At 45.4% G+C, this 25,994-nt stretch overlaps 1 protein-coding gene and 1 long non-coding RNA gene across 2 annotated transcripts in view; both read right to left on the bottom strand.

Moving 5' to 3' along the window:
* LOC148216451 (uncharacterized) overlaps positions 1 to 25,722 on the bottom strand; it is a 43,898-nt gene extending 18,176 nt beyond the window's left edge. The window contains exons 1-2 of the long non-coding RNA XR_015795346.1: positions 25,467 to 25,722; positions 25,099 to 25,228 (exon numbers count right to left, since the gene is read on the bottom strand). This is a non-coding gene — a long non-coding RNA (uncharacterized LOC148216451). The remainder of the gene's footprint in view (positions 1 to 25,098; positions 25,229 to 25,466) is intronic.
* Positions 775 to 20,458, bottom strand: LOC148216452 (uncharacterized). The gene is made up of 3 exons (XM_088136437.1): positions 20,281 to 20,458; positions 17,208 to 19,391; positions 775 to 874 (listed from the first exon to the last, which is right to left on the bottom strand). The coding sequence occupies exons 2-3, from the start codon at positions 18,209 to 18,211 to the stop codon at positions 775 to 777; spliced, it is 1,104 nt and encodes a 367-aa protein (XP_087992563.1). The 5' UTR covers positions 18,212 to 19,391; positions 20,281 to 20,458.
* Positions 25,723 to 25,994: the final 272 nt, after the last annotated feature.

Raw genomic sequence — 25,994 nt, forward strand, 5'->3', positions numbered from 1 at the left:
TATTGAACAAATGTATTCCCAGTGTGGGTAAACATTTGCCAGTGTAGTTAAACATATGTTTGAAATTGAAAAGTTAGGATGTATTTTTACAGTTTACCTAAAAAATAATCTGAGAATACACAAAGACATTTGAGAAAGGGGCTTATACTTAGTTAAAAGCTATGGCTGAGAAGAGTTGGATTCATCTATGTAATCCATCCTTTTTATGAAATCAAAGATTTTACAATTGTTAGAGGAATTATATGAAGGGTTTATGCTTATCAGTGTAAGCATTGAGACATCAAGAAAGCTATCACCCAGGGGAGAACACCAAGTCTGGTGAAAGTGTCAATTTCTAAACGGCTCAGTTAAACTGATGTAAGTATTGCAAAATGGTTTGGCGAACAAACATGAGCATCTATTGGTAGGAATGTGTTTGGAAAGTTCTCCTGTCCATCTGTGGTCCAACTACCAACTCATTTTGCTGAATAAGTAGTCAACAGTACAACACTGGTATGTAATATGAAGTCAGTGGTAGGTGGTGGTGGTGTCCCAAACCCACCACTACTGTAGAGTGGTTTGATTCTTGTCTAAGGAGCTGTCCAGCAAGTCAAGAAATGGATTTGTGGCAAGGTTGCCGAAATAGTGTGGGAGCTGTCCAACCACACCTACCTCAGCAGGGTAAGGCACTGCACCAGGAAAGGCAGGAAGCAGTGGAGCAATTTTATAACTGGCTCTCATGGTCCACCCTTTCCTGGAGGAGTAGGAGGTCCCTGACTTGCATGATATCTAAGTTCATGGCTCCTCCCCCAAGTAAGATTTAGTGATTGAAGGCTCCACGCTGCCAGTTGGGCACAGCACTTTCTCTTCTGCGTCATCAGATTCATCTCCATTTCTGGAGATTTGAAGGTGATTACGAGAGATCTGGAACTGGGATGGAGGAGACATCTGGCCTGCCAATCATGCAAACGGTTCCTCCCCTTTAGTTTCCAAAAGTAGAAGGGAAGAGAATCTTCCTGAAGAGAATCAGATTTATATTTATGTAAAATATATTTATCTGACTTTTCTACTTAAAAACACTTAAAGTGAAAAAATGTTCCACAGGAAGAAATTTGATGTTGATTTCTCCCTGAAGGTAAGACCTGACACCAGTTTTCTCATTGTGAAATCCTTCTAATTCTCTTAGATTTTTTTTTTTTTAAGAATAAAGCATCCTCTTCTCTGGAAAGTTACTGTTAACGCTGATCTTACTTAACTTCACTTTGCAACAACAGAAGTTAGAAGTTTTTATGAATTACCTTCCTAATCCCAACTAAAGACTGGATCTCTCCTTGAAGGTCAAAGGGGTGATGTTCCCATCTTGTATGTATGCTTATAATGATCTCATTCTCTGAGTGTAACACCAAAATGTCAAATCTGGGCCCAGGATTCAGGAAGCTCTTTGGAGTTCCAAGAGTTGCAAAAATACAATAAAAAAATTGTAGGGGGGAGCCTAACCATGGTTTCAAAAAGAGCTTGGAAAATGTGGATTGTTTGCAAAGCATGCTAACTGTTGAGCATAAAAGGAAAGCTGGGGCGGGGGGGGGGGGAGGAATATTACTTTTATTTATTTATTTCAATGATTTATATGGCTACCCATCCTACAGCAGTGACTCTGTGAAAGAGAGCAGGGTGTAATCTTGAATACGAACATCTCATAATACAATTTTAAGTTGTAGTTCTCACACATTCCATTATTGCACAAATTGCCACTGTCCATTGCTATTTTGATTCATACTTCCCTAGCATGATGAAATCCATGGGACTTCAATCATGAATAACCTAAGTCTTATTGCTTTAAACGGATCTGTCTTACTCAACCCATTATCCTACTATGAGTGAACATTCTCTGTCCTGGAATATAGGACAATCATCCAACAAATTTAGAATTGATCTGTTTGGAACAGAAGTTTATCCAGAGATCCAAGATAGGGAACTATAATTAAAGGAAACCATAAACCATAAAACATGAACAAAATTAACCCACTGTCTGGGTTTTCACAATACATTAAACCATAAACTTACCAAATGGTGGGTTCAGATATTATGCTAAGCTAGAAGAAGAAGGGTGAACGTGAATCAAATTTAGTATATTATGTGAATGCAGCCATTAGTTATTTCAGTTATTTGAGGGACTGCCTCTCCCTGGTTACATATGCCTGTTCCATCAGGTCTGGGAAAAGAGGCATGTTATAGGTCCCATCTGCTAAGTTCCTGTCTATTAAGAACTGTCATCTGAACGGACCCAGGTGGAGAGCCTTTTCTGCCATGGCATCCACCCTGTGGACCATCATCCCCCCAGAGGATAGATTGGCCCTGCTGGCCTTTCAGAAGGCTCTGAACACATAATTTTGCCATGATGCTTGGGGATCCAGTTGTGACATGGAGCCTGCTAAATGGCTGTACTGATGTATGAATTGCACTTTCCCACTGATTATGTTTTATGGTTTTAATTGGTTTTAACACTTTTATTTGCCTTTGTTTATTTGTATTTTTGCTGTTTTGTTTTGTTTTTTAAACTGGATGAGCCACCCAGAGTCACGAAAGTGAGGCGGGCAGCTGTATAAATTGAACAAACAAATGGACGAATAAATAAATAAATAATCTTTAATTGACATGGTGAAGTGCATTATAGGAACCCAACAAAGAAAGACATATTTCAGCATTGTACTCCTAGCTGTAATAAATATATATTTTACTGCTGTGCTACACAGTCAGAGGGGTCCCTTCCTAAAATCCCCTTTGAAGATTCAGAGCTAGCATGTTCTTCTTCCCAGCCAAGCTCTTGGAGCTGTGCTCCCAACACATCTGGGACAGCAGTCCCAACACACCTGGAAGGCATTTTTCTTCCCAGCTTCCAGCATTCTGTGCATTAGGAAATAATGCAGTAAAGCATTTTGTGAATCCCTGCCTGTAGAATAAAGCATTACGGCTGACACACACCAGCCTTATGACTTGCCGTTAGCAAAATCTGGACCCAAGGATTGTGTAATGCAAGAGGAAGTGATGCATGCACCAAAGCACACCAGCCATGTATCAGAACTGGATCCCCAATGGCTTTAATGTGCTGATCTCACTTCAGTATGGTTGTTCCTTCTGCCATAAGATAAAGTAGTAATTTCAGTAGAATGTCTTTCTCTCGCCTTTCTAATTTAGTTCATCCTTAGCTGTTCTAGAGAAAACCTCTTAGGGTAAAACTTATCTTTTTTTGAATAACGCCCAGACACTCCCGGTATTTGTCATTCATCTCCTCCCTTCCTATGTTCTAATCTCATTCCTATTGAATGTATTGTTTTTCCTCCCATTATTTATAAAATGAGGTCATTTATAGTGAGTATTGGAACTTGATGGATCACTCTCTCCCTTTCTCTCTCTAACCCTCCCCCAAATCCTTGTGGGGTTTAGAAGAAGCAGGAATTCTTTGTTCTGGACAAGTGCCAAATTTAATATCTCAAGTTCCTTCATTTATACCAGATTGCTAATATTATGCAGCAAGTCTTCAAACCCATTTCTAATGCCTATTTCCTGTTGGAAGATGAGATGTTAAAATGACAGTTTGATCAACATAGGATTTAAATTAGTTCTCAGCTTTTCTCCAAGGGGATATTAAATTTTAAAAGTCACAATAGTTACTAGTGATTGTTCTGATTTGTAAGTATCATAGTTCCCCTCCCCCTTTTTAATGAATATTAAATCTGAATATTATTTTTTTTATTTTGTTATTTTTGTATTAAGTATGTGTTTTGCTGTTGTTTTTAATGTAAATGATATTGAAGTGCTTTGGCATATGAAGTGGGGTGCATGTGCCTATCTCTCTCTCTCTCTCTCTCCATCATCTATTTATCTATCATCTATCTAATCTGTCTATCAGGTCTAGGTAGATTAAATAAATTACAGGTCCAGTTAGACTGAATACTGAATCAGGACTGAAATCATAAATGGTGAAGACTATTCAGGAAAAAATGCAGAAAAGTGTGAAAAAGTTTTTCACCAGGTGAAAAAGAAAAATCTCAGAAATCTTTTTTTAAAAACTTTGAGTAATTTAAACTTTGTTTTATGATGTGGATTCAACATAATCTTGGCCTTGTGCTTATGAAATATTATTTCTTTGCATCTCACACGAAGTCTCAAGACACAACGATCTGGAACAGGTAACACAGACAATTACTTTAGATGTGTGCCTCCACCTTCAATTAACATAAGATGAAAGCCTTTTTTGCTCTACTAGTTTTTAATATGTTCAGTATTATCTGCATCTCAGACTCATTTTGCTGGGTAACTGTTTGTGAGAGCGCATGAGTGTGTGTTTCTGTGTGTGCCTAGATGGGCACGACTTGTCCTTCTTCCAATCTAATTGATCGGAGGTGCCCTATCATTTAAGGTACCAAGCAAAAATAGAGGGGAGTCACTAAAGAAGAGTGCTCACCCTTTCAGGATACCCCTTCCCTTCCCTTCTCAGGAATTTCAGCTGACATTGAAAAGCAAATTCAGTAGGTAACAGATGATCTGGTTTGATTATTGTTGCGTTGATCCGAGGGCTGCAGCAGAAATGGGGAGCAATGACACTGCATTGCCTTGACATTTTTTCAGCTGCCATCTTGAGTCACCCTTCTATTACACTGGGGCCAATGGGGAAATGGGGCAGTCCATTGGCTTGGGTGAGACACCACCCCCGTTTGGGTCTTTCTCTCTGTGGAACACTTCCATTCTAATTGTAAGTCCTAACATAGATGAAACTGTAAGATCTAGTTAGATCTTACAGTTTCATCTATGTTAAAATAAATATTTATTTTATTTTTATTGATTGATTCATTTTATTTATTATTTATTAATAATATTTATTAAAATAAAATAAAATAAAAATTCATCTATGCTAAAAGAATGGACTTATTTTACATTCCCAGTGTCTTTTGTCCTGCATCTTCTTTACTCAAGAAGCCTGCAGGCAGAGACTGTCCATTTCTAAAATTAATCTTTTGAAGCCTTCCCTGCAGAGTAAAAATGTTTTAAATAAATGACTGAGATACTACACCATCTTTATTGCTGTTTATTATCACAGCATTATCCTTTTATAGTTTAAGGTTTTAAGCCACCTTGCAGAGCAGCTGGAAAAGTCCATTTTTGGGGATATTTATTTATTTAGTCGGATTTAGACCCCCAATGCCTGGAAAGCAAAGAACCATAAAATGAAACTAAAATGACTTGCAAAAGAGCTCTCTATGATTTGGATTGATTGATTATGTGTATTATAATATTATGTATTATATTAAGTCATGTTCGACTCCTAGTGACCACGTAGATAGATGGATTTATGCCATGAATGATTTGGATAGGTCATAATAAAATTAATTCATTAAAAGAAAATAATTCAGTGAAGTGAATAAAAGTGAAATTAATTAATTAAAATAGAATATTCTGATACAGATTTGCCCAGACAGAAACGTATCTAAGGTTGCAGTCAGACTAAATGATAGTAGCTACAAACCATGCCCATCTTGAGAGCTTCTTTTGGCCAAGACAAGATCTAGAAGCCTTGCAGGCAGCAATTCAAGAACTGTGATGGAATGTCAGGATGACCTTGGAAGATGGGGGGAAGTGATGCCGCCTAGAGAACGATCAGATGAAAGAGAAAGGAGTACGCAAGAGAGTAACGGCCAGAGAAAGAAATTTAGGAAGAGCTGCCCTAACTGCTCAAGTGGTAAATAGGGAGGGTGGGAGACTTGTACTTTCAGACTTGCAAGATTGATGTCAGCCCTCCCAGGTAAACCAGACAGGAAACACAACTAGATGAGCTAATTCTACTTTATTGAAAGGCTACATTAACAGAATCTTGCCAGTCTGAAATCTCCCACCCTCCCTATTTACTGCCTGAGTAATTAGGGCAGGTCCTTCCTAAGATTTTTTTTTTTTTCTGGCCGTTACTTTCTTGTAGACTCCTTTCTCTTTTATCTGATTGTTGCCTAGGTGGCATCTCTTCCCCCCGTCTTCCAAGGTCACCCTCATATTCCATCACAAGAATACCTTTTACTATGTTTATTTCAAGAACTAAGAAAACTATCAATAAAAGTTGCAATAACTGTCAGGTGTAACATGCAAACTCTGTTGATACAGCTGATTCAAGGCACAATTCTTGCATTTCTTTCTCCCTCACACACAGTATAATGGACTTGGGGGCCTCACACTTTTGGGAAGGAGGAACATTTGCCTTCTGTGCCCCATTTTTGGAACTGATTAGTCTGGTCCTTGGTCATTTGCTTCTGAATGGCCAATCTAATCCTCAGAGACTCAGAATAATGCAAGAATTACCTTAAATCAAGGCAGTGCACTTGCCCATTCACTGAAATATTGTCCAAAGTAGCCTTTCCCATCTGGCTCTCTCCTGGCATGCTGGACATCAGGCCCTATAATTTCCAGCCAGTATAATTCCAAACTGGCATGGTCTTTGCAATAGAGGGCACCAGCTCCAGAGGAGGCTAGTGTAATGGCATGGGGGAAAGACCTTGGGAGATGGGGCCAAGAGATGCTGCCAAGGGAATGGTCAGATAAGAGACAGCATAGCCCGCAGCTGGATAGTAGGTGGGGCAAGAGGCTCAGAAGGGACCCTCCCTAGTTTCTCAAGGTATAAAGGAAACTCGGGTGGGGGAAGAATTGTACTTTCAGATTTGCAGGATTCTGTCAATGTAGCATTACAATAAAGTAGAATTAGCTCATCTGTTTGTGATTCCTAGCTGGATTACCCTATAAGGCCAACAGTTAGTCTACATGGGCTAGCAGTGACTCTCTGGGATTTGAGGTGGTGTTCTTTTCTTGAATCTTGAATAACATCTTCAGGTTGAATCTGGGACCTTCTTCATGAAGAGTATATGCCCCACTGTCTCCTCTCCTGAGAATCAGAAGGCTACTGCTAACCAAGAATGTTCTATACCATTCCAGGAGGTAACCAGTATTCCCATCATTAAAAAATCTAGCATCAAGTGGAAAGTAAGTTCTAGTTGAAGATGGATCTATCAGCAAGGAGCAATAGTCTTGGCTGCTGAAGCCTTGTCCCCAACCCTCTCAAGCCATCTTCCAAATCTAATCAGACCCCAAAGTTGCATGGATTATACAGCACACCACCTAGACCTCTTCATAATTCTTTGCCAATTAAGAATTCTTGCTGGGACCTACCCTTTATTCAGGACATTGGGTGAAGCAGAATTACAGAATGCAAAAGTATGCCACCTGCTGGCAACAAAAGGAAATTGTTCCTTCATTAGGAAGAATGAAGCCTGATAGTCAAATGGGACCATTAAATCAGTCTTCCCCAACTTGATGCCCTGTAGATGTATAGGACCACAAGCCCTATAAATCCTTAGCCAGTCATAATCCAACACCTTTGAAGGGCACCAAATCATGGCAGAGTGCATTAAGCAAGGACAGGTGCAAATCTTCAACAACAGAAAATAAGCTAAACTAAATTTTGCAAGGTTAAATGTTCCACTGTACATTCCGCATTTCAAAGAAGGACATGATATTGGGGACTTTAACCCAGCCAACCTGGTCAGATGTTCTTATTGTGGGTTTGGCAGCACACCGCCACATTAAGTGGGTTAAAAATCATTATTTGGGGATGCAAAGCCCCTACCCAACATCTTCAGGAATGCCTAGTATCCCGTGAGCGCTTGTGCCAGGAGGGTACTGGCAAGGCTTCATGATGAAGCTAGCTTCTTCTGCCAATAACCAGGCAAACATCTTACTTTTTTGATTGCTCTTTCTCTCCAGCTTCTTTTCTTAGAGGTCTAGGTAGGCAAAACTGATCACTTGACTGAGGTGTTCCTATGACTAACCTATGACCAGGTAGAATGAGTTTTGCAGCAGGTGTTCAGGGCCCTATCGCTTATGACAAGCCAGACCCCATTCCCTAAAATGTAGAATGCATTCAGAGTCTAAAACGTCCTAACAGCTGCTCAAAAGAAGAAACACACGTTTTCAGCAAGAAAACAAGCCACATTGCAAAATGTCTGTCAGAACCTCGCAATTACAGGAGTAATATTAATGTCAATAGTTTTGCTGGGCAAAGAGTGAAGTTTAAACATTTTAAACTGGACTTCCCCAACCATAATTTACCTCTCTGAATTCCAATGGAGAAGTCCACACATTCGATCTTCTACTTCCAAATTGGGAGAGGCTGTTCTAAATAGATACATCAATAAATAAAAATTGTACTGAGAAGTCTAGAACTGAAGCAAAAACAGGACAAGTGATACTTGATTGTTTCCAACATTATGAAAACATTGGTTAGCCAAGTGAAGGATGTCACTCATAACTCACTTCTTTTAACCAGTTTTTCCCTTTGGTCACACGGTCTCAACGTTTTGCCATTTTAATGTCGTTATTCACCCATCCTGGGAAGTTCCCATTTCTCCTACTCCTTCTACAATTATTGCATCTGTGGTGTTTATTGCATTAAGAATTCATGTATGGAATGCAGACTGTCCAACAAACATGATAAATGGCCAAACTATGAACAAAAGCCCTTGTTCAGCATTTCAACACATATTAGAACTATTTTTGTCATATTATTCTTCATCACCCAATAGTAATTTTGTAAGGGATAAAACTAAGGTATTGGAGACCAATAACTTCACACAAAATATGAAATTGGCAAGTTTTCAGAACACTCACTTAAACTGTGATGGTCCTCTATTTTCCTATTTTTGCTCGACTTTTCAGAGAAAAGATATTAACTGATTTAAGACAATGTTAATATCTATGTCAAGTTCCATCCCACCACCCACAAATTCTAAACTAAGCAACATTCATTTCTGAATTTAAAACATTCCAAGAAAGGAAAGTGTAAATGCTATTTTCTCCAAGCTAATCCATGCCTGAAGAACTGGATTACAATCCGTTCCTTCTAATTTAGTTTCAGTAGGAATTTATGCTTCTCTCCTTAACCAAGCAAAATAAGACATACTACAGCCCAGCTAGACTTTATTCTTCAGGCAGAGTTCCTCTGAAATAGAAAATCTTTCTCTGCCTAGTTCTTCTAAGAAGCCATAATATGGTTGCTCTGGTTTTGAACTTATGTGAACCCAATCAGTTGTGATTCATTTAGCAAACTATAGATAAATAAATGATAGTTTCATGTGATATGTGAACCCAGTTCTATGACTAATATGGATGGAGATACAGATGGTAAGAGGCAGACCATATGGTGTTGAAAGTCCTAACTACCCTCTTGAATTAGCTTATCATCCAGCATTTCAGAAGCTACAAAGAATTAATCAAACAGATTTAAGGTGGTAAATCAAAAACAACACCAGTGCCAACTTTTCTGAAGGCTGAATTTCAGAAGGAGGCATATAGAATGTGCTGCTTCAGCTTGTTGGCCCAGCCCCACAGATGAATGCAATACAGAACATTAAGCCACTGAATATCACTGGTTAGGGTCAACATATCTCTTGGGTCTTTCCCTTCCTTGCAACTTTTGAACATGAATAATCAGAGTAGGCCCACTAACATTTTTTTCCTTCTGCTCTTCTACCAAAATCTTAGGCTTGTATATTAAAGCTGGAGTGACCGCCATGTTGAGTTTATAGAAGACTGGAATTCTAAAAGCCTGGAATTCAAATTCCAGTTTCTGTGAAGCCAAACCAGGAGCTGCTCTGGCTTTAGATGACAAGGTTAAGACTGAGTAAGGAGTTTTACATGATGGGGGTAGAAACAGCAATCCATACCTCTTGAAGAACCAGGTTTTTTGCTTACAGTATAGTAGGAACATAGTCTTTATCTACACAGTGAAAATCTGGGATTGTTACAGCTGGAGCCATAACAGTCCACAGCTGAAAAAGGAAATATCCTAAAAATGAAGCCAGAGCACCCTCCCGTATCTTTTATTTATGGCCTATTATGCCAAGAAAATAATAATAATAATAATAAAGTCGAAAAACAAAAAACAAACCTGCTCATACCAAGCAGAATGGACCATCTGGCAGGTCGTCACAACAAATAGCAATCCTGATGTTACTCCAGAGTAACAGACATCTAGGCTGATACAAAAAGTCCAACTCAGAGGTGTAGATGGCTCCTCTGAGTAAATATCATTATAGTGTGCTTCTAGCATACTTATTGCTTACAGTAGAGATTCAGGAACACAAGAAGGGGAAATTGCTCTCAAAACCGTTCTTATCTGCATAATAATAGACACAAATATTTGATTTGGCAAAGAGTTGAGAGGCCCTTTTTTGGAGCTTTGGATGTTATTAAGGGCATGTTTCAGACGGATGTAGCTCTGTAAGATTTTCTCTCTTTTATGCAGGCCAGATGCTACAGTAAATGCCTTAAACTAGGTTACAAATACCACAGGAACAAAAATGGCTGTGACCTTCTTAACGCTCATGATGTTCAACGTTGTCTGTGGCAAATTTACTGACACCCACATTACCCCTCACTTCTGAATAATATAAAAAGCTGCCTTACGATCAGGAGTTCAATTTCCTTGAGGGTATAATTGTGCATCCTGATATATTTAAATAAAGATTCATTCTGGGAACACCAGTTTTTATGTAGACAAAATGACACCATTCACAAACAAAAGGGAGGTATACAGAAATGCAGTAAATATTAAAACAAAAGCAAAAACTTCCCCCTCATAAGGGTTGTTTATGGCCACAAAATACTGGCTGACTAAGAACTGTGGAGAAGTGGAATGGAATCCAGTATCCTAGAAAAAAACAGCTGGATGAGGAACGATTGTATATTAGTAATGAGTCACCTTCCTTGCATAACTACATCCTACTTATTATAAAGATTCATGTCTATGCCCCAAAGCAATAGTTTCAGGTCCTAATATAACCAAAAGGCAAATTTCACATAACAGACATTAAGTAAAACAAGCATCATGACTTACCAAGTGTTACCTTCCTGATAACCTGCAAGTTATTTTAGAGACAACCGTGGGAGAAGGAAGCAGGAAGAGAAACAACTTCTATGTTGATTGTAACAATGATACATGGACAATACTAGAGATACATCAAGGTGCGGAGGAGGAGGAGGAGGAGGTTACCAATAGAGGAATGCAGACCACAAACACACACACACACACACACACACACACACACAGAAAATGTTTGAGAATGGAAATGGGGTAGATTTGAATGGATTTGATGGAACTTGGGAATGCTGGTCTTTGAATATTAAAAGGAGTCAAGTAGTCGGCATGCATGTTTAATGAAGGAGGAAGGGGGCAATGAGAAAGTGAGAAAGATTAATATAAAGCACATATACACAGAGAGAAATTGGAAAGCTCTCTGTGTTGAGAAAGAAACCTTCAGCTGAAAATAGCACCATCAAAAAACAGCTTCTCTTCTTCCTCTCCTCTCTCCTTTGCAGCTGAACCTCTATGCTTCACCTCATGTGCGAGCACAGGCCTCACTTTTTAATGCACCTAAACAATTATAATAACAATTATAAAGTAGATAGCTGTTACTGAAGACATTATGAGGTTTTGACTATGTGAAGTGTTTTACAAGTGCTATTGTAAAAAGAACAAGAGGAGCGGCTGCCTCTGAAACAATGAATGGAGTCAATGCATTCCTGTCTTCTCTCTTCCTCCCCACCTCCAAGCATGACCCGCTACAGTGTTTATTCCCTCCACCCATATGTCCCACACTGGCTATAAGGTAATGGAAAGCTCTTCTGCAACCCAATAAAAGTGTGATAACTCCAAGTTGCACAGTGCATTGGCCTCCCATTGTGTGGCAATGTTCTTCTAGATGTTAGGGAAGGCACAGTGCAGGACTTGCGCTGCCTGGAGTGGTCGTGCAGGCTTTGCATCATGACACTCTCAGGAAAAGCCAAGAAAACCCCCCAAAAATTGTTCACACAAAGCAGACCAAGCCAGCTAGATAACATTCCTGCACGCGAGGGTCAAACGCATAGAAACTCAAATCTAAAACTAAAACAAACGGACCTTGCTTTTGAAAGAAATTTGGAAAACTCTCCTGCCACTAGGGAAGAGGAAGGAAATGTAAGGAATAGCACAATGCAAATCATGGAACACGCTGTATGAATCATGGAAGCTTTCACAGCCATTAGATTAAAGGTCACTCAGAATCTTTGTTCTTATAGACAGGTAGAAAGTCCAGAAAAATGCAGTAACGGAGCAGTCTGAGAAAGAGAACTTATGTGACGTGTCTGTTGTTGTGGCACTGATGGATTTATTGTGAGAGCTTAACGGTTTTGTGAAGACAGATTTATCGCTCTTTAAAGCAAGAAAAATGGAAGCAGAGATGGAGTTAGAAGTTATACTCCACTAAATAACTAAGTGATAACAAAAGCAGTCAGGTTCTTCAAGGTGCAGTCACAGTTTGTGGAACAGTTACCCCAATGAGACACAAATATGTTTTTAAACTCTCCAATGACGCCTAAACATTTCCTTTGACGAAAGATCCAGGGCAGATGGGACCATCTGAAAGCATTCAAAACTTTCCAGGATTTGGCACACGCATTTTAAAATGGGATGTTTCAAACTCAAAATTCAAATATGTGTTTTGAAATCAGAAATGTGAACCCTTACAATGTGAAATACAAGCGCTTGAGATTCGTCCGTATCATTTCATCATCATCATATTTATTTCAGTCATTGACCAATAAAAATACATACAATAAAACCGACAACAATATTACCCTTTCATCAGTAACTATTAGCAACCATTTGTGGGCGAAGCTTATGTGAGATTTGCCCCGTTCGACAGAGAAACTCTCGTGACACGTGTGGTTCACAAAGAAGGTTTACTCATGCGTAACGTAGTAGTCACAAGCAAAGCCAGGACTGGCTTGGTACAATTGCATCACTTGTTATATTCCCCCCTTCCCGCGCTTTTTCCCGCCTCGTGATCGCGTTGCGGCTGTGGGCTATTAGGCCCCCCAATGTCCCCCCTGATCGTTCATGATGGCAGGGTCGGTCAGAGTCCATTGTCCTTGATTGCCAGTCCCCCTCCGGCTGGGTTGGTCCCTCCCTGCTACGTGCAGACCCGCGGGTTCTGTGCTGCGTTGCGATCTTGTTTCGCTGCCCTGCGGCCCCGTTCCTTGCTTGCTCGCGCCGTTATCAGTTCATAGTTAAAAACTTCCGCTGCGGTTTTCCTGTTTAGCTGGCCGCAGGTGGCTCGTTAATTAGCGGCGCTTTCGGTTCCTCTTTTCCCCGCTAGCTACCGCCGGTGGATTCCGCGTGGTCTGGTTGCGAGCTTCCCTGCAACCCCGTGCTTCCCTGAAGCCTCGTGCTGACCGAACCTGACATGCCGCCCCCCTGACGACAACTCCCCCCCCTCGGTCCTATTTCGGCTTCCCGGGGTATTTACTGTAAAAGTCCCGCACTAGGTCCGGCGCCCTTATGTGGGTTTTACTCACCCATTCGCTGTGGGACTTGGGGAAATGTTTCCATTGCACTAGGAGCTGGGTCTGCCCCTTGTGCCTCCGGGCGTCCAGTATCCGGTTGATTTCGAAATGCTGCTCCCCCCGGACCATGATGGGTGGTGGCACTCCCTCCGCCTTGTGCCAGGCGTTCCCCGGCTGGTGCAACTTTAGCAGGCTGCAATGGAACACCGGGTGGATCTTCCCGAGGCTTTTCGGGAGCGTCAGCCTGACGGTCACCGGATTGATGACCTCCGAAATGGGGAACGGCCCCACAAACCTCGGGCTGAGTTTTTTCGATGCCTGGTGCGTCTTTAGGTTTTTGGTTGACAGATACACCTGGTCCCCCACTTTCCACTTTTCCTCGGGGAGCCTCTTGCGGTCCGCGTGCTTCTTGTAGTCGGCTTTGGCTCTTTGCAATGCCGCGTGCGCCGCTCGCCGGGTCTCGTCGATTTGGGCGAACCAGGCGTCCAGGGAGTTGATCTGGGATTCCGGCTGAGGCAGCTCCGGCATGGGGACGAAATCTCTCCCGGTGGCTACTTTGAATGGAGAGAACCCGGTGCTCTTGTGGACGGCGTTGTTGTATGCCACCTCCGCGAATGGTAGTAGCTCCGCCCAATCGTCCTGTTGGTGCCCCACGTAGCAGCGCAGGTACTGTTCGAGCCCCCGTTCAGGCGTTCCGTGGCTCCGTCCGTCTGCGGGTGCGCCGCGGAGGATAGGGCTTGTTTCGTCCCCACCCGCTTCAGGAACTCCCGCCAGAACCGCACGATGAAGTTGCCGCCCCGATCGCTGACGATACGTCGAGGTGCGCCGTGGAGTCGGTAGACATGTTGCACGAACAGTCTCGCCAGCCCCTCGGCCGTGGGGACTCGCCGGCACGCTACAAAGTGCGCTTGTTTGGAGAATAAGTCCGTGACCACCCAAATGGCGGTCTTCCCCTTACTCTCCGGGAGCTCCACTATGAAGTCCATGGCGACCTCTTGCCAAGGGCCGTCGGGTTCCGCTACCGGCTGGAGTAGGCCTCTAGGTTTGCCTTTGGCTCCTTTCGCTGTTGCGCACACCGGGCAACCCCCCGAGTACGCCTCCACGTCCTTCCGGAGCGTGGGCCACCAAAACTGCCGCCGGATTAAGTGGAGTGTCTTTACGAAGCCGTAATGCCCCGCGCTCCGGCTGTCGTGGGCTCTCTCCATGACCTCCCGTCGGCAACCCTCGGGCACGTACAGCTTTCCTTCGTGCCACCACAACCCCTCTTGGCCGGTTAGCGTCTCTCGGTTCTGCTTGAGCCAATCGTCCCGCTCTGCCGCCTCCGCGAACCCTTGCCTTACTTCAGACGCCGCGTCCCGTCGCTCCCCCTTGGTCTGGCTTCGGGTCACCGCCTTTGCAGCCAGCCTGCTGGCGGGGATGACGGAGTCCACGATCTCCTCCCGTAGGCTGGCGTGTTGGGGCATGCGAGACAGTCCATCCGCTAAGAAGTTGCGCTTCCCGGGGATGTGTTTCAGTGTGAACCTGAACCTCCCGAAGTATTGGGACCACCGTGCCTGTTTGGGGGATAGCTTACGCGGGGTCTTCAGGGCCTCGAGGTTCTTATGGTCCGTCCACACCTCGAACGGTTCAGTTGCCCCCTCCAGTAGATGCCTCCACGTGGCCAGCGCCCACTTGACCGCGTACGCCTCTTTCTCCCACACCATCCACCTCCTCTCCGTCTCGGTGAATTTGCGGGAGGCGTAGGCGCACGGGTGGATGGCCCCTCCGGGCTGGGTTGGAGCAGGACTGCTCCCGTTGCCACGTCTGATGCATCCACTTGGATTATAAACCGCCGGTCTGGGTCGGGATGGCGCAGGATCGGCTCCGCGGTGAACCGCTGTTTTAGTTCCTCAAACGCCTTCTGTCATTCTGCAGTCCACGCGAGTGCCATGCTGGGCTTGGGGGCTTCCCAGTGCCCTTGGTTTTTAGCAGGTCGGTTAGGGGAAGGGCGATTTGGGCGAAGTTCGGGATGAACTGACGATAGAAGTTCGCAAACCCTAGGAAGCTTTGGAGTTGCCTCCGGGTTCGCGGCGCTTCCCAGCCCAGGACATCCCTTACTTTCGCCGGGTCCATCTCAATTCCCCGGCTGGATATTCGGTAGCCGAGGTAGTCTAGTTGCTCTCGATGGAACTCGCATTTCGAGAGCTTTGCGTACAGCTGTGCCTTCAGCAGTCTCTGGAGCACCGTGCGCACCAGGCTCACGTGCTCCGCCAGGGTCTCGGTGTAGATGAGGATGTCGTCCAGGTAGACCAGGACGCCCCGGTAGAGTAGGTCGTGCAGCACCTCATTTATTAGCTGCATAAATACCCCCGGGGCCCCTTTTAATCCGAACGGCATCACGGAAAACTGGTAGCTTCCGAGCGGGGTGTTGAACGCCGTCTTCCACTCATCTTTTGCGCGGATCCTAACTCTGAAGTAGGCTTCGCGCAAGTCCAGTTTTGTGAACACCCTCCCCTTCGACAGATGCGACATCAAGTCCTTCATCAGGGGGAGGGGGTATTTGTACTCCGTGCTGATTGCGTTCAGCCCCCGGTAGTCTACGCACATACGGAGCGAGCCGTCCTTCTCCCGGAATAACACCGGGGCCGCTAATGGTGACTTCGCGGGTTGGATGAATCCCCGCGCTAGGTTCTTGTCTATGAACTCGCGCAGGGCCCCCATCTCCCTCCTCGACAGGGAGTACATTTTCGGCTTAGGCAGGGTTGCTCCTGGCTCTAGCTCGATGGCGCAATCACTGGGCCGGTGTGGTGGGAGTTGGTCGGACTCCTTCTCCCCGAACGCTGCCGCCAGGTCTCGATACTGCCTCGGGATTCCGCCGCCCGTCGGGGGTTCCCCGGGTCCGGCTCCTCGCTTTGCGGTCGCCTCGCCAGTCGCCGCTGCCTCCCCTCGCCTCGGGATCGTGGCGGGTCTCCGGGGTCCCGGCGCTGCTGCTGCTGCTGTTGCCGCCCGGGTCTCGGGCCCCATCTGCTCTCGCCCCGTCTCCCGGTGTCCCGGACCCTCCGCTTGTCCGCCGGTGGTTGCGGCTGCCTCCGTCTCCACGGCTCGGTCCCCTCTGCTCTCGCCCCTCGCCGGTCTGTCGACCCCGAACCGCACTGCCTCCGCCGTCCAGTCGACTCGTGGGTTCCGCCGCCGCAGCCACGCCAAGCCGAGTACCACCGCGTAGTCGGCCACCGGGACCACCACGAACCTCAGTTCTTCCCGGTGACTCCCGATCGTCATCTGGACCGGCTCGGTGTAATACTGAGCTGGGCCCCCCCCTGCCAGCGTGCCATCTAACTGGCTGAATGAAATGGGCTCCCGGAGGCGCCTCAGCTGTAGCCCGAGCCCCGAGACCACCGCTGGGTGCATCAAGCAGTGGGTGCAGCCCGAGTCCAGTAGCGCCCGTAGCTGCGCCTCCCCTCCGGATCTCACCCCCGGACGTGTATCCTCACCCGGAACGGTGGGCAGTCCTCGTCTCCTATTGGGTCCGCGCGCCTCGACTCCCCTGCTCGCACTGGGACGCCGTTCAGTGCGAGCGCGCCTCGTTTCCCGCCGGCTCCGAGTCCTCTCCGGAGGATGCTGTCTCCGGGGTCGACCACCCCCCGCGTCCTTTCTCGGTCACCGCCGCCACTGCCCCCTTCCGCGGTCGGTCACCGGTCCTTTTCCCGTTCGCACGCGGGGTTTTGACTTCGGGCCGTGGTGGGGCGCCTTCCCGCTCCGTCGGGCACTGCGCTGCTCGGTGGCCTCTGCCTCCGCATCGGAAGCACAGATTCGGGGCTCTGGTCGCCTCTTGCCTCCCGGTGGACTGCCGTCGACCGCTCCGTCTCTCCTCGGGGGTCCTCTCCCTCGGCCGGTCCCTCGTCTGGTCCCGTCGTCTTGTGCTCTGTTGGATCTGCCGCCACGCCGATTCCGCCGTTCCGGCCAGCCAGATCCAATCCTTCACTGTGGACGGGTCGTCCCGCCCCAGTGCCCGTTCCAGGATCTCTGGGTTGAGTCCCCTCTTAAAATACTTCACCTTCAGGGACTCCGGCCAGTCCGCGAGCTTCTCGGCCAACCTCCGGAACTCCAGGGCATATTCCGATACCGATTTGCCCCGCTGCCTGAACTGTAGGATGTCGTCCTCCGCCCGCTTGGCGCTCAATGTGTCCTCGAATCTGTCCCGGAGCGCCTGCATGAAGTCCGGGAAACTCCGTAGTTCCGCCGCGTTGGCATCGTACAGCCCGATCACCCAGCTGGCTGCTTGGCCATCTAGCAGCTCGGCCACGTGGGATACCCTGTCCTCGTCTCTAGCGAATAGGTGACCACCCCTCTGCATGAACCCCCTGACGTGCGTCAGAAAGTGCGGCAGCTGTTCGGGGTCCCCTGAGAACTTCCCAGTGATACCTCGAAGTCTCAGGGCGTCTGCCGCCCGTTGGTCCTCCGACCGGGGCGCCGTGGGTGGTGCCGGCGGGGGTGTCGGACCACCCCCCCTGTCGCTCGCCTCCTCGTTCACCGCCGGTGGCCCCACTCTCTGTAGTAGGGTCTGGAGCATCGCCTCCACGGCGTCTAGGCGTCGCTCGACTCTCTCCTCTAGTCGGGCGAATTCCTCGCTCCACTCACGGTTCCGGAACCCCGAACCCCGGGTCATCGTAACGCCTGAATCGTCTGGTCCTTGGTTCACGCCCATCGACCACCGCTCGGATGGAGTGCGCCCGGCCCTGGCCGCTGCCCCGTCGCTCCCGGGCGGCTCCGACCGCCCTTCCGCGAGCCTGGATCCCTCGCGCTCCAGCTGACCCACGGATTCCTCGTCGCTGGTCATGCCTGTATTGAGAAAGAAAACGCTCCTCGGTGGTACCGGGTAGCGCTGACGGTGAGTCCTGGCTTTATGGGAGATTTGCCCCGTTCGACAGAGAAACTCTCGTGACACGTGTGGTTCACAAAGAAGGTTTACTCATGTGTAACGTAGTAGTCACAAGCAAAGCCAGGACTGGCTTGGTACAATTGCATCACTTGTTATATTCCCCCCTTCCCGCGCTTTTTCCCGCCTCGTGATCGCGTTGCAGCTGTGGGCTATTAGCTCCCCAATGTCCCCCCTGATCGTTCATGATGGCAGGGTCGGTCAGAGTCCATTGTCCTTGATTGCCAGTCCCCCTCCGGCTGGGTTGGTCCCTCCCTGCTACGTGCAGACCCACGGGTTCTGTGCTGCGTTGCGATCTTGTTTCGCTGCCCTGCGGCCCCGTTCCTTGCTTGCTCGCGCCGTTATCAGTTCATAGTTAAAAGCTTCCGCTGCGGTTTTCCTGTTTAGCTGGCTGCAGGTGGCTCGTTAATTAGCGGCGCTTTCGGTTCCTCTTTTCCCCGCTAGCTACCGCCGGTGGATTCCGCGTGGTCTGGCTGCGAGCTTCCCTGCAACCCCGTGCTTCCCTGAAGCCTCGTGCTGACCGAACCTGACAGCTTACACATTATATAGGAAAATTTGGCAACTTTTAAAGAAATAGATTTGTCTTGATTATTTAACAAATAATGCAAGTAAAAATGATTGGAATGCCTGGGGAGTTTAATTAAAAGAGGGGTAATCAGCTGAAAGCGAATGTCCCTATAATACTGACAATACAAGAGAGTGTCATTTCATTATTTTGACAATATCAGGAAATGATTGAATTGTAGTGACCACCATCTCAAGTGTCAAACTGTGGAATCCCCATCATAATCATGGCTGGCTGGGGAATTCTGGGAGTTGAAGTCCACTCATCTTAAAGTGGCCACGTTTGGACAACACTGCCTTAGAATGTAGACTTAGAGTAGACAGTTATCTATAGGCCTTCAATCCTGTGTTCTGTGGTAGGCTGACTTTCTGGGAATCTGTGTCTTCTTTTGTGTCTGCAATAAAAGGAACTTTTCTAGCCAAGGTATCTCTTTGAAGTTTCTTCTGATAGTTGCTGAGTGTGAGGCCAAATTCCTTGAAAGGAGAAATTCATTGCCATACCAGGATGAAATCTGACCTGTAATAATCACCAAGTATTAGGAAATGTCAGAAGTATTATTTCCAGGGGAAAGTGACAAACAGAGAGGATGAGAGCCAGCCAGCCAGCTTAGATCAGGCTAAGTCAGGACAGAACCTCATCAGAATTTTTCAGAAATAAAAAATATATATGGTGTTGAATATTGGGGCTTTCCAGGCTGTGGGAACATGGACCAATCCTGGTCTAACTGTAATAGAGTGAGTGACTAGTCTCTGATGAAAAAAACGCCAGGCCTGTACTGTTTATTATTTTCCATTATGGACCCCATAGGAAGCAGGATAACCTTGTCGGATTCTTGGAATCACCCAGTGACTAAGTTCACCCAGCCTGGTAAGTCATGATTTGTTAAGAAAAAACATTAAATAAACCACAATTGTCTAGATTCAGGTAAAGTCAAAACCAGATTTTGAAAAGCACAATGGCTAAGCACACCTATCACAATGGCTAGGCTCACACCAAACCCAAATAAACTACATTATGATTTAGTATACTAGACAAACCCAGGCAGTGCAAAACCACTCTCCACCTTTGGAGAAGCAGTTTGGATTAACCAATGTCTATCTTTGGACATCTTCTCACTAGCCCCCAGCTTGTTCTGCCTGCAAACCTTCCAGCACTTTTCATAAATAGCAGGGCTTCATCTGACCACACTACCTTTCCAATACAGTTTGGGCCCAATTCTGCAGAGACCACTCAGGACTCATGTTTAAGATCTGAATATCTTTCCCAATATAAACATCTGTAGGCAAAGAAGCAAGAGGAAAAAAGTCATGAAGAAAGACTTCATGCTAGAAGAATTTAAATTAAATGCTCCAAGAGGTTATGAGGATTATTTAAAAAAGAAAGAAAAAAGACCCAGTTTGCTAACCTTTGGTTTTACAAAGGCATTCCTTGTTAATCTGAATAATCAGCAGTTCTCTTGCATTGATGTAGAAAAATAATGTTGCGTTGGAGTGCCCTGGCCAAAGCCCAATTAAAAATAATCCGAGCGACACTTTTTCCCCTTAATCAAAGTGCAACTCTTGACAAAGTTCTTTGACCAGCATTGTTTTACTTATGTCAGCACTGAACCTTAACAAGCTAATAAATGAAATGCTAAGGAAGAGAAATGGCATGGAACATGGAAGGACACGCCCAGGCTATGGCATCTGGGAATTATGAGAGTTCAGCCCAACAAATCAAACCGGAGAAAGCTAGGGTAGGAACAAGGATAGAAGCAGAACTTGATGAAGTCATACTGGAAGCAAAGCCAACATCAAACTACAAACTAAGTTACAGAAGATAACACCAAGCCTCCATCCAAGGCCTCTAAACTAGCCTACTGCCCTCAGTTGTACGCTTTCCCAGCAATGTTGAGGACCACCCCAAGTCAGCTGTTGTAGTCAGAAAGGGAGAAACCCCATCCAGTCTTCTGTCTCAAGCCACACAATGGCTTGAGTTGGAGCTGAAATCTTGACTAGCTGATACCATGATCTCACAGTGCTCCACCAGCTCCTGACTCACCACTGCTACTACTACTGATTTCTATGACCTTCTGCTTAGTCTCCTCTCTGCTTCAGCTGATGAGCTACAAAGTGTGCGGAGCAGAAAAGACCATCCTTCACTCACCCAGTGTTTAAGCAGCTGCTTTAAATGCTTCGTCCTGGGATTTCTAAAACAAACATCTTCTAGCAATAACTTAATATTTCAATTTTGCCATTTTATCTATTTCTAGCTTCTTTCTACTGGCTCATCAATGATTACAGTAATTTGTATGCCTCCTATTCATCTAACCTTAGGCAGCTTACATTATTTAAAAAAAAAAAAGCTAACTGCAGGTTCTTTATTCAACATATGCACACAAAGCCTTCCTTCATTCTTCAGATTAATTAACTAAGGTTTCTTTCATAGGGAGAAAGTCCTAAAATTACTCTTTCCAATGCAAAGAGCATGATCCTGACAGAAGAAAAAAATCAGGCTGATCTTAGACACCCAAACTATATCCTAATTCCATCCAGATGGAAAGGACTGAAGAGGTCCCTGAAAAGATGGAAGGGAATTCAGAGCATGGGTGAGCCACTTTTCTCTCTCCTTCATTGGGAGTCTGCTGATCCCAGAGACTTATGGAAATGGCACTGATTAATGGACTCCCAGCCTGAGCTGTTGGATTCTCCATTGCTTGCTGATGCTGACGTATACTGAGATCCCAGTAAACAGGAAAAGAGTAAGCCATGACATAGCCAATGATGAACTCCAGGTTGGATGCATTCATGGCCACATCCAGAGCTCCTCCAGGCTGTCATGCTCTGTGTGGCACTGAGAGCAGCCCCCTCTCCTTGGGATCACTCTTGATGCTGAGCCAGAAGTGGTGTGTCCCATCTAGGATCGGCAACAGGCCCATGAAAGGTATCCTGCAAACAGACTTTCTGTCATTCGTCATGGCATCAGGCTTCTTGCAGCAGAAGCCATCCTTAGGATAGACTAGAGTTTCATGCTATCAGCCTCTGTCTTGCTCCTCACCGTTACTGTAAAGGGCTCTGTCCTCAGCAGAGTCTTGTTCTCCATAGTGATCAAGCATTCCTCCTCCAGGAAGACTAAGCTTCCTATCACATCATTCACATCATGATGCCATCACGCAGATGTCACCTGACCCCCTTGCCATGCCTGAACATCTGCATGTATACACCTACCTGCCAACAGAGCATCCAAGCTTCAAGCCCCAAATCATTGCACGGACCTGTTCTAAAATGCATGACACACAAGAAAAAAGAACAACAAAAGAGAGGGAGTGGGTGGGGTGGGGTGGGGGCGCATGCAGAAATTAATCCTTAATTCTAGCATTATTGTGAGCATTTTTAATTCTGGGAGAAAACAGTAGTCTCTGTGCATCTGTCCCTCCTTTGGCTGATAACAAACTAATCTTGCAGTGATATTTTTCCAGAGTAGCAGGAGAAAGAGTGTCCCACTGACCCCATAGCCTTGCCATTGGTGATCAAGGTCAGGACCATCCTCCTCTGAGGGATCCTGGGGGTGTTTCTTTCTGACTGTGAAGAAGGAAGTCAGCCCCATGCTGGAAGATGTGGGGAGGGGGGCTGCATATTCTCTATGTCTTTGGGCTGTTGTAGGACTATTTAACCCATTGTTTCATAGCTATCATTCTTCTGCTTAATTTGGATGGGAATGAGGACAATCCCTGCTTTCCAGCTGACAAGACCAGATGTTTGTTTCCCACTGAGATTGAGTATTTAAGAGGAGCCTGTATGTTAAATGGCATTCATAGCATGCTAGAACCACATTTAAAGAGCTGAGAAGGATAAGGTATGCTTTGGGGCAGAGTCGTAATGTGCAAATTGCCACAACCGGGGGCGGGGGGGTGGCACTAAATAGTTTCCCTGCTGACATTGCTTTTATATAAAATGTGCAATGTCTCCAGTTTAATGGTCCTGGTGGTTTTCACCCTCTTCCACTTATTCCATCCCCACCCGCAATGAATTTAAATTAAAAGAATAGAAATTGCTGGGAAAGCTGAGATCCAATTAGCGAGAAGGAAAAGTGAAGATGTCCTGCCCCTGGGGCCAGAGAGGATGTTAAAAGAGAAAACTGTGCGGTGTGTATGTCTATGTGAAAGTGTGGGTGTGAGTATGCGTGTCAGAGGGGAGGAACACAACTAAACAGAAATTCTTCTTAACTCTTGAGGGAAACAACTTCCCAGTCTTGAAGACGATAACAATTGTGTTGCTGACTGAGTTATAATCTTCACACAACAATCTAACCTCCTAGTTCCAGCTAAATCTGCGCCACACAAACACAACAACTGAGTATCAGTTCTTAGCATTTAGAAATTGCTTTGGCTCTACTATTTCATTTCTTCCAACTACTATTGGGTAACATAACTTCCATATCTAAACTCCCTGAAGAGTTAACGATTTTCTCATTAGGTTATTCAGCAAACCTTGCTGAAACGTGAGTCAGCGTGTGACGTCAACACAGCTATCATTACCCGTATCTTTACTTTTCCAAATAAAATTCTGCAATTCACGAGCAGCTAGATAGAGAATGCGTTCTGATTCCCACGAGGTAAAGATATTTGGCATACTTCTCTTCTTGAACTGAGGCTTCCAGCGATGACATTGTTCAGAGGCCCGGCTGAAATCCACAGTAGGTAATTGTTAAGGGCAAAACCAAGCCAGACAGATTGTGTGTCTCCGGGAAAGGATATCGGTGTCTAATCTTGGTGAAAACGGAACGCAGGGGTACTTGGAGCCTTGTTGGGCTCAATGCCCTTATGTACAAGACTGAATAGGAGAACAATGTTTACATCCCCCCCCCCCCCGATGCCTCTTAGAGGCTGCAAGCTGTGCAGTCGAAAAGCATGAGCGGTTTTCAAAAGGCCACCACTCCTGGCTTTCAGTTACCAAGGTCTTGACTGGCAGGCACTGTTGGTTGTAAATATACCTCAGTTACAGGCGAGGAAGGAAGAGAAAACCGGAGTGCTTTCTGAGGCCGAGTATGGATTTCTCAAATTCCTGAAAAGCAGCTGGGTTTGTCCAGTGAAGCAAATCAATGATATAACATAAAAGCTGCAGGTCGCCTTAAGTTTGAAGGCAGGAGGCCAAAGAAATGGCCCTACCCATTCTGGAAGGTGCAGATTTGTTGGACTGGTAGAGGCAGGGAATCACATGAAAGGGTTATTTTCTCCTTACCATCTTAAAACGATTGTAGCAAGAATCACCCTGAGTGCAGACCTAATTAGAGCTCTGCATGGACATTGCCTAGCAACTAGATGGGCAGAGAAAATGCAGGTGGATAGGCAGAAAGATATACTGAATCAAAGAAAGATCATCGGATCCAACCCTCTATTGCCCCAGTAGCCAACAAGATAACTCTTGGATTTCACAAACAGGATATAAAACATTTGATATCTTTTCACCAATTTATGTAATCCCCATTTAAAGCTATCTCAGCTCATAGACCTGGCACTTTTTCTCAGCATAGAAGCATAAATAAGGCCTTGCTGGATCAAAGCAATGGCCTACCTAGCCTTGTATCCTGTTTCCACAATTGCCATCAGGAAGCTCCCTCCAGTTCATCTCACACTCCTCCCCTACATCCTCAACTTGTTAACAAGGCTATTTTGGATACGGGTTTAATGCTCTTTCAAAAAAGCACTAGATCCGGACTGAAAAATAAACTGACTGGCCAATCACAGGCCCAGAAAAGAGCTGGTGAGGAGCACTGAGGGTGTCCCTCTGCTTCACCCTTCACTCTTCTGTACCTGGGATATGTCCATCAGCCAAATAGGCATGGAGAAAGAGTGTGGGGAAAAGCAAGAAGGAGCAATAGATGAGAGAGCTCTGTTCTCAACTAGTGCTGCAAGGAAATGGGAATGCTGGTTAGAAGTGGCCATGGCCACAGCACTCAGAAACAGCCCATGGAACGGACTAAAAGGCATACTATAACCATTAGTCCTTACGTGGTCAAAAGTAAACTGTGTGATACTAGATCTATCCATTACCAAAACAAAAGACATGGAACCTGAGCCTCTCACCCAAAAGAGAAGGGTGGGTATCTTGTCATATCACTGAGGTGGGAGAAAGAGAAGCAAGAACTGGAGCCTTGATGTCCCTATGAATACGACTTCATTTAATACACAGCTGTTGCTGACATTCTTTTGTAATGGCTTCATAACATCACTAAAAAGACTTACCTGAGATAAGAATCCTTGACAATCCATTCATGATGGTTTTATGCATTGTCAACCAAGGGAAGCCTGACACATATTAGTAGGCAAAATTGCACCCCCACCTCAGCTGTATTCCAAAAAGTAGTGGGTGAATCTAGGAGAAAAACAAAGTTTTGATGACAATTACATTTAGAATTAATTAAAATGAAATTCAGTTAATAAGTGCCCTCCCCATGAGTCTATTTAATATTATTTTCTTTGGTAACATTACACATTAATTTGGTCACAATGATTGCTGAAGATCACATCCAAAGCTTTTGGAGACTAGAAGTGCTACACCTTGGTTCTAAGGTTTGGTTAGGTTATCCCCTAATCCACCTCAGAGATCCTACCAACAAACAGCTCCTTGGGGAGTTCTTCTGAGATCTTCTTCCAAAGAGGATATTCCAGGAAGGGGTAGAGAAGAAGGACATCCAGGGCTGCTGCTATTGCCACTGACTTGTCTGGCTCTTAAGGGACAAAGGAGAATGTTGTTGTGCAAAGACATAAAATTGGACGAAGGCCAGACTCTCCATCCATGACTTCTGACCTTCTTTGGAGCTGATTCTCTCTCTCTCCTTCTATTGCCAAAAGCACATTAATCTATTTCAAAAATTCTCCATACACACCAGCAGTATCATGTCCACAGTTAACAGCTATCCAGCTGTAAGAGCTGAGATACACATGGAGAAAATATTTTCTTATTCACTGGAGAACAATAAATGCTATCCAGGAAATGGCATAATAAATGTAACAACATTACTGAGCCCAGGGATGGGAGTAAACTATTTAAAGCCTTAATCAAAAAGACTGGATTCTATATTTTTTTTTCTATGCAACCAATGAAAAGGTAATCCTCCCAATCTATAAATTTTAGATCA

The sequence above is a fragment of the Python bivittatus genome, unplaced genomic scaffold, assembly GCF_059951505.1.
Source record: "Python bivittatus isolate LINGU-HERP-01145 unplaced genomic scaffold, Pbiv_v1 ctg000140_np1212, whole genome shotgun sequence".
Lineage (NCBI taxonomy): Eukaryota > Metazoa > Chordata > Lepidosauria > Squamata > Pythonidae > Python > Python bivittatus.

Coding starts and splice junctions, on each gene's coding strand:
- LOC148216452 (XM_088136437.1), bottom strand. CDS start 18,211: ATGACCAGCGACGAGGAATCCGTGGGTCAGCTGGAGCGCGAGGGATCC. Junction 875..17,207: donor CGACGGCAGTCCACCGGGAG/GCAAGAGGCGAC, acceptor TCAAATCTCCAG/AAATGGAGATGAATCTGATG.